The sequence below is a fragment of the Myxocyprinus asiaticus genome, chromosome 37 (assembly GCF_019703515.2).
Source record: "Myxocyprinus asiaticus isolate MX2 ecotype Aquarium Trade chromosome 37, UBuf_Myxa_2, whole genome shotgun sequence".
Lineage (NCBI taxonomy): Eukaryota > Metazoa > Chordata > Actinopteri > Cypriniformes > Catostomidae > Myxocyprinus > Myxocyprinus asiaticus.
In genome coordinates this window covers 24604145-24616719 of record NC_059380.1, presented here as the reverse complement: position 1 = coordinate 24616719, position 12575 = coordinate 24604145, and the positions used below count along the sequence as shown (strand labels likewise).

At 38.4% G+C, this 12575-nt stretch overlaps 2 protein-coding genes across 5 annotated transcripts in view; both read right to left on the bottom strand.

The window, feature by feature from the left end:
• LOC127428172 (dolichyl-diphosphooligosaccharide--protein glycosyltransferase subunit 2-like) overlaps positions 1 to 3893 on the bottom strand; it is a 45646-nt gene extending 41753 nt beyond the window's left edge. For all 4 annotated transcript variants that reach the window (XM_051676332.1, XM_051676335.1, XM_051676331.1 and 1 more), the window contains exons 1-3: positions 3771 to 3893; positions 2922 to 3109; positions 2723 to 2818 (exon numbers count right to left, since the gene is read on the bottom strand). In XM_051676332.1, coding sequence (XP_051532292.1) covers positions 2723 to 2818; positions 2922 to 3109; positions 3771 to 3783 — 297 coding nt within the window. In that variant the 5' untranslated portion in view covers positions 3784 to 3893. The remainder of the gene's footprint in view (positions 1 to 2722; positions 2819 to 2921; positions 3110 to 3770) is intronic.
• An 8474-nt stretch (positions 3894 to 12367) lies between these two features.
• LOC127428182 (vitellogenin-like) overlaps positions 12368 to 12575 on the bottom strand; it is a 28890-nt gene continuing 28682 nt past the window's right edge. The window contains exon 28 of the mRNA XM_051676351.1: positions 12368 to 12523. The gene's annotated coding sequence lies outside the window, so the exon portion shown is untranslated. The remainder of the gene's footprint in view (positions 12524 to 12575) is intronic.

Genomic DNA, 12575 nt, shown 5'->3' with positions numbered 1-12575 from the left:
CTAAGAACCCCAATTTTGGTCAAAATGTGAAGTTACTGTGTTTTGTCTTTGCACAGCAGAATAATCAATAAGAAAAAAAAAAATGTAGATGTTTCAGGAATCATTTTGAAATCTGATTGTGACTCCCTGAATCGGAATCAGATCGAATCATGAGGTGGATAAAGATTCCTGACCCTAGATTGAAGCTCATTAAGTGTTGTATAGAACAATTGGAATAAAAATTACAACTCCCAAATGCATCTACACTGCGCAATCGTAATGTTTCACACTGCGATTGGCTGCTTTTCATCCCCTCGGTCAACCGAGCAAGCGCGAAATAGTTGTGCGAGACGTTTTAGCTTGAATGAAATAAAAAGCATCAAATTTTACTTTAAAAGTTTAAAGTTTACAAAGCCTGGCCAACTGAAATATGCAGCATCTGATTGTTGTACGTTGTGTGACAGGAACATTAATTGTGTTCAGTAGTGCGGATGTCAATTTAGAGCTCTTAAATACATTTAAGAGGACCACACTTCAAAGATTGAACATTGTGTTTTTGTATATTTATGGTCACAATGTGAAACAGGTTAACATGAGCTGCTGTTGTTGTTGTTTTTTGCAGACAGCCTGTCAAATGAACTAAAAATATGAAATTTGGTTTAAGAATTTAACCCTCTGGGGTCTGAGGGTGTTTTGGGCCCTGGAGAAGTTTTGACATGCCTTGACATTTGTACTTTTTTCAGTTGCTTAAAAACATATTAATGGCTAAAGTCTGATAACACTGTATTCAGCACAAACTGGGCTACAATAATATGTGAACAACATGCATGTACATGTATGTATTTTTGAGAAAATAACGTTTATGCATGGTTTTTGAAAAAACATTAAGTCACTGAAATAAGGCCATATAACACATACTAAACATTTGTTCACAAGACTTTTGAGAACTGGATCTTGTAGCCTAGAGTTTTTGCTACAAAAATTATGTGAAAACCATCATGATCACTCATTCATACAAAACAATAGTCATTTAACTTTTGTAAGACACTTTTAGTGTTAGAAAAGCCATATGCGAGGAGGCGTGGATGATCATGAATATTGATGTGACTGACACCTGAGGAGACAAAGACCCCTCCCCTGAGAGAGAATGAATGTGAGGAGACTTAATGATTGAATGTATTATCTGACTATACATTTTCTTTACATAAAGACTTTACTTAAAATCTTTAGACCTACACTACCGTTTAAAAGTTTTAGATCTGTAAGATTTGTTTTAATGTTTTTAAAAGAAGTCTCTTCTGCTCACCAAGGCTGCATTTATTTGATCCAAAATACAGCAAAAACAGTGATATTGTGAAATATTTTTACAATTTAAAATATATTTTCTATTTGAATATATTGTAAAATGCAATTTATTCCTGTGATCAAAGCTAAATTATCAGCATCATTACTGCAGTCTTCAGTGTCACATGATCCTTCAGAAATCATTCTAATATGCTGATTTTCTAATATATTTACAGCACATTTTACACATTTACACCCGAACAGATATTGAGGCAGCATAAACACTGGTTAAAATATAATCTAAACATTCATATTATTTTTATATCATATTACATATATTTATATCATACAGCATAACATTTAAATACCTGCTTTAGCCGAAACAACATTTAAATGTAACTAAATCTTGCCTATTAGGATATATTTCAAATTTCAACACTTTGATTCCTGGCTGGCAAGTCTGGAAATAGTCCAGCAAGTAAAATATGTCCATGTTTATATAAATTAGCATGACAATTAATATGCAAGTAAAACTAAATGACGTATCCTCGGCTGGATCAAGTCGCTCTTCAAAATGCAAACGTTCCTCGTTGGATTCCCGTTCTTCTTCTGAGGAAAATGTGAACTCTTCGTCACTATCCAGGACCATCTGTAGAGCTTCCTCACCTGTGTAGCGTGCCACCTTCCAAACGCGCAGAAAAGTGAATGAATTTGATGCTTTTTAAGGCACTGTTGGGGGCATTTACCATTTGCATTGATCGCTGGAGTACATTACCGTATGAATAGCGCGCTCTGCTGGTGGGTGTGATCTCATTATAATTAGCTGAGCCAGGAGAAACTGTACATCTGTTTGTTTCATACAGATTACATTGCAGGAGAATATTTGTTTTAAATTTGAATAGTTTTATTTAAAAAGTAGACATTTTAAGCTTTCTTTAGACATATGTTTCATGTTTGTCTGATAAGTATTCGCGGAGTTTCACTTCATTTTTGTGACGTTTCAGAAAGATGATCGCGGAGACAAAGACGGCTGAAAGCGCACCCTGTATATTTTCTTTATTTTACAAAAGCACAAGGTTTTGTTGTTATTGTGAGTGTACACAAATAAAAGTAGACCTTTTATAGTCTCTAATGATGTCTTACACTTATCTGTATGCCCAAAAATGACGGAGTATTTTAAGTTGATTCTGCTGTTATGAGGAAAAAATCCAGCAGGTTCGTCGACCCCAGAGGGTTAAACTCCTTTGTCATGACTCACACTATGTTCCTGAATTTTGTTCTAATTGATGAGCTCAGTTTTCTCATGCCTTTTTGTGCATGTTATATTGTGGCACATTAACGTTACCATCTTAAAAAAAAATAAAAATTAAAAAAAAAGGACTACAATGGTGCTCCTAAATTTTTTTCATTAGGAGCACTAGTGATCCTAAAAAAAACTTTAAGCATAGAGCCCTGTTACCTCACATCTAGAGAGAGCTTGGCTGGCCTCGGCGGCGTAAAACAGAGACTCAACGCTAGAGGCATCCAGGTTTGACTTGATAAACTTGCATGTCTCCTAAAGTAGAGAAGAAAGATACCATTACCAAAGACACACCATAATAATCTTAATTATTAAATAATTAACTTATTTCACCAATATGAAAGATGTTTTTACTCACATCTGCATCAGCAACAGAGATGCCCAACTTGTTCAGACCGACAACAGAATAATAAGCAGACTTTAGATCAGTAAAGGGCTGGCTCAACGCAGCCTGCAGTCTAGCCACATCGGTGATGGTGAGATGATGGGACGGGGTCAGAGCCTGGGTCCCAAAAACCAATGACAGCACATATAGGGTGAACAAACCTGCAAAAAGACAAATGCCAAAAATAAATGCTGTTTGAAATCAAGCAGGAATAAAGCAAATTGGATTTCCTAAAACACAAATGGACCCATCTTGATTAAATTCTCATTGTTCAATAGATGTCTACAAATGATGCTAGATGTAGACCTTGTCTCAGAACAAATAACTTTTGGTTATTGGTAATGGTGCCATTATATCAAAGTTAAATAATTTTCGGTTATTAAGAAATAAAAAGTTATTAAGAATGAATATTCAAGGTTAAAATAAAAGGAAACTTTCATATAAGAGTTAAACATGTACATGCACATTATACCATTATATTCAGAGATTCTTAACAAATGAATGATGAGCTACCGAGATGATAAATTACCCTATAAATGTTGTCAAAGCTTGTTTTCCAACTCTAAATAAACATTGAACACACAAAAGATGTTCAAAACTCAGATCGTGTTTAATAGTTATTAATATGAGAACAAATGAATGCAATGATTGACTGGGCTGCTGAAAGCTACCTGCAACAACCACTGATAGAATAAAATCCGATGACATGCCCTCACTAAATCAGCCTAAACAAATCAGCAACATATTCCTGTTTACTGCTAAAGTTATTTCATAAATATAAATTAAAATAATAGAAAGAAAATGTGCAGAAATATAACTTACTGAGCGAAGCCATGTCGCCTAATGCAGCGTCACCAAAAGCCCAGAGAATTTCCGGGACACGTGGATGAAACCTATTTCACCGGTGTAGGGTGATCTGTGCCTTTCCTTAATCGAATAACAGACACTTACATCTAAAAATTAACACATCTATGATACGTGTAAAATATAATACAAATATTTGATAAATACATATTACGCAAATATGTAGAGCATTAAAAAGATGGAGAGAAAAAAATGGAGGAACAAGTTTCACCCCTTAGATATGATGTGGTACGAACCAAGTCGTGCAAAAATGAATGGAACAGGAGGAAATCATAATACTTGAATTTTTAAAAAGGTCCCCCTAAATGTGGACAATGAAACTGAGATATTACCACGATAATAGTGTGAGTCGCGAATTCAAACTTGTCTTTCGCGGTATATGGCGGAAGGCGTGAGTTGTGCTTTGTGTATGTTTCTGATTGGTCATTTCCAGCAGTCTTTCTTATTCCAGCCAATCAGATACCATCCGTGTGAATAAGCGATTAACATTTAAATAAGTCGTTAACCTTACAAATACAGCTGGGCCATTATCACGAACATGTCCATTGACTTTTCAGTCGTAAAAACAATAGAAAAATAAATAAATAACACGATTTGACTATATAACACGATTTGACTCTATTATATAAATATATATATATATATATATATATATATATATATATATATATATATATATATATATATATATATATATAAAAGTGAATTTGTAATTTGCCTGGGGGGAACTAACAAAAAGTGCAAGTGCATTAGTGCAAGGTCTCACAAGTGAGCAAAAAAGCTAAATAAAATAAGTAATTAATAATTTAAAGAATTTAAAATTAATTAAAAAATGTTTGTTGCTTGAGTTCATGTCATTGATGTTATCAATATTAAAAACCTTTATTTTGAAAAAGTTGTGGGAAAGTACTTCCAAATTCAAAGTTAAAAAGGAAGAGGCTGCTTTTCTATGAGGAGTTGTGTAGGCCATAATTGTTGAAAAGCCTCTTAAAAACACAAGTGAAATTAAGATATTGGTATTAAAATGTGGGAAATTCATTCTCATGCATTATTGGAAAGCTTTCTAACACTGGTGAAATTAATACATTGATACAAATGGTAATGAAATTAATTCATAAGCATTATTGAAAAGTTTCTATTAAAAACTAGTGATTGTCTCTCAGTCACTTGTGAAATCTCTTTCAAACAGACATTTGAAAATGTCTTGCATTAAAGAGATAGTTCACCCAAAAATGAAAATTCTCTAATCATTTCTCACCCTCATGCCAGCACAGACGTGTATGACTTTCTTCTGCAGAACACAGATTATGATTTTTAGAAGAATACTTCAGCTCTGTAGGCCCATACAATGTAAGTGAATGAGTGGCAAAATGTTGACGCTCCAATAAGCGCATAAAGGCATCATAAAACTAATCCATACGACTCCAGTGTTTTAATCCATATCTTCAGAATGTATATGACAGGTGTTGGTGAGAAACAGATCATTATTTAAGTCCTTTTTTGCTAGAAATTCTACTCCCTGCCCAGTAGGGGGTGATATGCATGAAGAATGTGAATCACCAAAAACCCAAGAAAAAGAATGTGAAAGTGAAAATGAAAGTGGATATTACTGAGCAAGGAGGATAAATATATTGATCTGTTTTTCACACACCTTTCATATCTGAAGACATAGATTTAACCACTGGAGTGTTATGGATTACTTTAAGGCTGATTTATGGCACTTCAAAATTTTGGCACCCATTCACTTGCATTGTATGGACTACAGAGCTAAAATATTCTTTTAAAAATCTTCATTTTAGTTGAACAGATGAATGAAAGTCATGCAAATCTGGGATGGCTAAGGATGAGAGAATTTTCATTTTTGAGAGAACTTCCTTTAACTACTGTAATGGTCATACTGATCTAAAAAGATGTTGTGATGATACTGTCACATTGTCTCACATCCTCTCAGTAAGATCTGAAAGAGCCTGTAACAATTCACTAGTTCTCTTCAAAGGAGGAAGCGGGAGCTGGACAAACAATCCAACTAATCTTTTTATTCAACACACTTTTCAGTGTAACACACAAAGGAGTTTGCTTTTCAGCAGCAAATGCACACAGTCAGCTTCACGTGTCGCTCTCTCACTCCCTCCGGTGGTCTGGATTGCTCTTTTATCCCTCTCCAGCTCTCACTGCAACACAGAACAACTCTCCCGGCCTCGCTCTATACAGACGTCGCTCGGCCACGCCCCCATCACCATATTCCCCCATCGCCCGACTCAGGCCGGTGAGCTATCCAGCCTGTTACTTACTCCCACCCCACCATTTCTGGAGAGGAAATCTGCAACAGCCATCTGTGCCCCCGGCCTGTGGATCACCTCGAACTTAAAAAGCTGGAGAGTTAGATACCAACAGGTGATCTGTGCATTGGTTCCTTCATGCGATGGAGCCACTGGAGCTGGGCGTGGTCCAAACAAAGGGTGAAAGGACACCCCAACAGATAGTACTGGAGGGTGAGGACTGCCCACTTGATGGCCAAACACTCCTTCTCAGTGGTGCTGTACTTAGTCTCTCTCAGTGAGAGCTTACAACTAATGTATAGCATGGGGCGCTCCTCTCCCTCCACCATCCGGGACAGTACCACTTCCCCTCCCCTGTCCGATGCATCCATCTGAAAAATAAAACGGAGAGTGCAGTCAGGAAATCGCAATAACGGCCCGCTGCAAAGTGCAGCCTTCACCCGCATGAACACCTGCTGACACTGCTCCATCCACTGGACCGGATCTGGTGCCCCCTTTTTAGTTAGATCAGTCAGCAGACTGGTGACGGTCGAATAGGTTGGCATAAACCTACGATAATAGCCAGCCAGCCCCAGGAACTATCTCACCTCCTTTTTGGTCTTAGGTCTCAATCGCTGTGGTTTTAACAATTTGGGGCCACACCTGCCCTTGACCCAAATGGAAGCCCAGATACCGTACTTCCACCTGCCCAATTGCACACTTCTTTGGGTTTGCCATGAGTTCCATCTCAACGACCTCAGGACAGCCCTAAGATGCCGCAGGTGCTGCTGTCAATCATTACTGAAAATGATGATGTAATCTAGACAGGCAGCGGCGTAAGCAATATGTAGTCTGAGGATTCTGTCCATGAGCTGTTGAAACGTAGCCGGGGCCCCGAACAAACCGAACGGAAGCGTCACGAATTGGTGTAATCCGAATGGTGTGGAAAATGCCATCTTTTCACTGGACATGGGGGTTTAGGCAATCTGCCAATATCCCTTCATCAAATCCACTGTCGAATAAAAGCGAGCCGCGCCTAACTGATCGAGCATTTTATCAATCCGAGGCATCGGGTATGCATCATATTTAGACACCGCATTGACTTTTCTATAATCCACACAGAACTGGACCGAGCTGTCGCTCTTAGGAACCAGAACCACCGGGCTGGCCCAGTCACTGTGGGATTCTTCTATTACCCCCATATCGAGCATGGCCTTAAATTCTTCCCATACTACCTGTTTCCTGTGTTTGGGTAAGTGGTAAATCATAAACCAAGCCATCCGTTTGCGGGTGGTAAACACTGGTCCTAATCTATTTAATCCCCAATAATTCATACTGTTCGCTCTAGTGTACGTCACATAAACGTAGTGCCCTGATCAGTGAGGATTTTTTTCGGAATCCCCACTCATGAGATAATTCTGAAGAGAGCCTCTGCAACACTTCGCTCTGAAATGTAGCACAGAGGCACTGCTTCCGGATATCGCGTTGCGTAGTCCATCAGAACTAACACAAAGCGATGCCTGCATGCCGTCCGTTCTAATGGCCCAAAGAGGTCCATACCAATTCTTTCGAAGGGGACCTCAATCAACAGAAGGGGGTGCAATGGCGCTCTTGGGGTGGTCGGCGGATTCACCAGCTGATATTCACGGTATGCTGCACACCACCTGCAAACATCCTCGCAAATGCCCGGCCAGTAAATATGGCCCATTAAACAGTTCAGTGTTTTTTCCTGCCCTAAGTGACCCGCCATCAGATTATAATGAGCCGTCTGGAAAAACATTTCCCGACGGCTCTGAGGTATTAACAGTTGGGTTGTATCCTCCTTTCTGTGAGTGTCCTGCGTCACTTAATACTCCAATCCTTGATAATCGAAAAATACATGTATGAAAGTGTAATGCCTGGCTGGAGGCGTTGACCATCGATCACTTTCACTTGGTCAAAGGCGTGCTTGAGGGACTTGTCAAGTGACTGCTCCAGAGGGAAATCCCCCTCAGAGAAACGCCTCTGAGTACGGGAATTCCCTCGTCTGCGTCATCATGATGAGGAGCAGTCATGCACAGATTTAAGTCAGAAATTTGTTGAGGATGTTATGTTGAACATGCTAGGGTAGAGATGTTTATGAGCATGATATGGGCCACAGATAAAACTTCATGAGATCAACCCCACCAAAAGTTGGATTTGAGCAGGAAAAATGGAATTTGTCACTTTGGCTTATGGTGAACATAGCCAGTGACAATCTGCAGTCTCATAAGTACACAAAGTCAAATTCCAATGTTATTAAAATGTTTTTCTAAATCCAACTTTCAGGCCAACTATTTACAGGCTAAACCTCTGACCCTGAACCCACTAAATAAGAATGAACAGTTGTAGACATTAGAAGACTTACCAAAATGATGAAGGAATCACCTCTTGTCCAGTCTAATTGGAAGCTGCTTGTGTGCTTGGAAGCATGACACTAATTTACAAGCACAAAGAGAGCCTTTGAAAACAGGTTCATTACAAGACAAGTAAACAGTCAAGAAAAAAAGTTATTATAATACCTAATGCAAGTGAAAACAGATGAATAATTTTGTATTGTAATGTGCTTTGTATTGTAAAAATGCAGGGCACTTTTTGGCAGATTTTCCTTCACTGTGTTTCCCACTCATATTGTCATTTTGCACAAATTTCAAACAAAGAAACTAACAAAGAAACAAAAAACAGAAATATCAGAGCACTAAAGTGTTAATGCTGTGGATGTTAATTGAGAGTCCCTGAGCTTTCTGTCAGCAGCAGTGTGAGTTGTAGAGTTTACAAGCTTGTGTGTGTCTTCTCCAATAAGAATATCCTCAGAGCTCCAATCAGCTGCAGCAGCAGAGCAGACACAACTCACACCGACCTCAGATCATCAGTGAGCAGTTAGCTGAGAGGGCTGGATCAGTAAATGTCACTGTAGTTGTGTCATGAATAGAAATAAATTGTGTGACACAACAGGAGTCAAAATGCTGTTGATCTGTGTTGTCACTGACCATTAGCAAAAAATATTTCTGAAATGAAATCATACTTCTTTAAATGTGCAATAAGTATGTTTTGTGTATGTTGCACTTCTACCTAGCACAGTGAATGCAGCATCACGCATAAGAAAAAGTTCTCAGCTACCAATACCATTGCAGAAATGCTCCGTTCACAGTCAGCAATGATTAATTTATTCTGCAAGCAAACATGTCCAGTAATATTTGGATAACTGAGATAAAGCCAGTTCCCTTTCATGTCAGTCACTTCCATACGGTATCAGTAGTCGGTGCTATGGGAAACTCCTCCCAGGAGTGACAGTCTCTGAAGCCATATAAAATCATGCCAATCTATTAGCAGATGGGAAGTATAGGGTTGCTTCTCATTTCTGAAATTGTGCGTCCTCTTTTAATTTCCTTGCTTGCTAACCGCACTCTCTTAGAAAACAAGGAAAGTATGGAAGGAAGGTAAATGAGGACAGAGGAATCGAAGCAAGATGTGTTTGTAAAATGAAATGTCCTTGCTCACTTATGCGTCACTTCAGAGCGCATTTTTGAGCAGATACAGTACCTCGGTGTGCTTGCCTTAGTGTTATTGAAACGTTATTTGTAAATATATTCATAATAAATACAAATAATTCACGATGCACTGTTGAAGTATGAGACAATTATGGATTTTTTAAACCGCCAAGGTGAAAAATGAATTAATACTGTTGTGTGAGATGTGAAGGGGGAAGAGAATTTGTACGTGCGTCAGGTGCTTCGACCAAAAAGTCTTCCGCATAGGATGCTCCTGTGCTTCCTCTCTCAAGTGTCCTCGATAAGCTTTCTCTGTCCTCAATCCTCGTGGTGAATTTAGAGAATTGGTACGTCCTTAATGATGGTGGACTTCATTCGGTTTCTGGGTCATGGGCTCGAGGATGGAGGAACGAGGAAATGAAGATGCACAATTTAGGAAATGAGAAGCACAATTTAGGAAATGAGAAGCACCCTAGGTCTCTGCGGAGCAATAAATCATTTTCAAATCGGGATGGGCATTTTTCAACTATCCAATGAAAGTAGGGAATCTCAATGTAGGAGGAAAATCATGTAAAGCGGTTGAAAAACGGCCATCCTGGTTTGAAAATGCCCACTGATTGGAAAACGCATATTTTTGTTCTGCAGAGACACAAGTCTTGCAGATGGTGCTTGATGCTCCGTCCCTAATATGCAAGTCATCTCTGGCATATAAACCGGAGTACAGAGCCATTTCATCAGAATATTTCTCTTCAGGGTCATGCTCTGGACACCCAAAAATCTCATTGAATCTGCAAACCTGAACAGAGAGTTTATTATTTTCTTCTCCCTGCCTGTGCTCTGACAAACAGCGTATCCTTTACACATGCAAGGAAAAAGAGTGTGGAGAGTTTGAGGAGGATTTTCCGCTAGCGCAAACCTTGCGTGCCTCAATTTCAAGTGTCTTCGCCAGTTAAATACTTCTGTTACAATCTGAGCCCCACAATTGGCATGCATGGTCATGGTGTTATCACATTTGCCATTTATAATGAAGATAACAAAACTATATCACTCGCTGCATCTGAAGGCGTGAACTTTTCCAGCCCTGCACAGAGGAAAACCGTGCAATGCAGTCTCTGACACTAAGCTGATTCAAGTTCTCAATCATGTGGTCAAGAATTTACAGCTTGAATAGCCCACCCCAAGCGCGCCGAGCATTTGTGATTAGACGAACGGTTGTTACCGAGCCGTCCGGTACCGATATTCCCCAAGCTGCACAACCAGCAGTTCAAAACAGATCTATGGGTAGACTGGTGTCCGTAGAGCATCATCTCTGGCTCAATGTGATCTGCTCCATCTAAAATAAAACAGCTTTTATTGGGCAACTTATACCTCATGTGAGTTATCTTAATTTGAAACCTTCTGTATTTTTCAAAGGTACTGTTGAATCTTTTGGGGCTAAACTTTTTTAATGAAATGTAGTCTCTTTAAAGTGCTGTATGCAATGTTAGCCATTTTTAACTTGAACAGAATTATTAAATTCTACCTTCTCTTTCACTTGACAACTGCTTATGAGGCTGATTATGCATTTATGTTGAATGAAGTGCTTTAAGTACCACACTTAATGTTCTGTTTCCCATATATGGGCTGCCCTGTGAACATGCAAATCTATTTTCATAAATGTATGATACTTGATAGATACTCGACTTGAGTGGTTTAATCCATGTCTTCTGACATAGCAGCACTGTCTATGCGCATGCATCAAGCCTGAGAAAGTGTGAAGGAGCTTTTTTCACAATTGCTCCAAAGAGACTGCAGATGTCAAGATTTATTGTAAATAAGGACTTTGGAGCGTATCTGAAGCTGGGGTAAAAGTTTAAATGATTTACTTTATAATTGACACTCTACAGATATAACATTTAAATAGTACCTATTATGGTTTTTCAAATATTACCTTTCATGTAGTGTGTTATATAGCTATTTGTGAATGTAAAAAAGTCTGCAAAGTTTCAATAATCAAAGTGCACGACAAATGGAGTTATTGACTCCCAAAAGAAAGAACCGATTCTGAACACCTGAAACGAATTGTTAGTAATTCCAGACTTACTTCCTGTTATAACCTACACAATTTGGTAACAAAAAACCCGCCTCTGGTCTTCATTGGCTGCTTGCGAACAGCTTTGACCCACCCTCAAACACTACACTAAGCAGTAGACCAATCACAACAGACTGGGACATCTGAACAATCAGAGCAGTGTAGGCTCTCTGGAAGGAGGAGTTTAGAATGAATCCTTTAGAACAGATCATTGAACGAGTCGTTTTTGACACTGGGAAAAAAAGTAATGCTGCAATTTAAATTATGAGCAAATTAAAGTGTTTTTTGACCTTGGATGCATGTAAATCTATTGTATGAGACCTTTAAAACAAAATTAGGCACGTTTAAAAACCATAATAGGTGCTCTTTAAACTTTCTTTCTTTTTTTTTTAAGTGTAAAATATTTCTATATATCATTAAAGGTTGACACCATATGTTGCCTCTGAGGTCTGGACTAAGTCCAAATTTCCACTGACCCTAGAACCGTCCCTAACTCTACTGTGTTGCATTTGGCAGTATTCGCCAGTCTGTGCCAAACCCCTGATCATTCAGGATATGCAGGCTAATGTTCTACTGGAAAATGTAACCATTTTTAAGCTGGAATATAATCATCAAACAAAACTCATGATACATATTAGATATTAGAGACAGAATGTGATACACTAAATGCTCCATTTGTAAAATAGTTATAGTGTATAATTTAGCAGTACTGATCTTATAAATATCATCATATATTTGAATATGCACGTTAATACAATTTTATTAAGCACATAATTGCAATGTCAGGAATTAAAAAAAACTATTCAAAACAATTTGATGCATCTTTTCCCTGTTGTTGTTGGTTTGGTCTTGCAGAACATCTGTGACATCATCCTGTTAAGTGAAATACAGTGACATACTGAATTATGTAAGAACAGAGCGAACA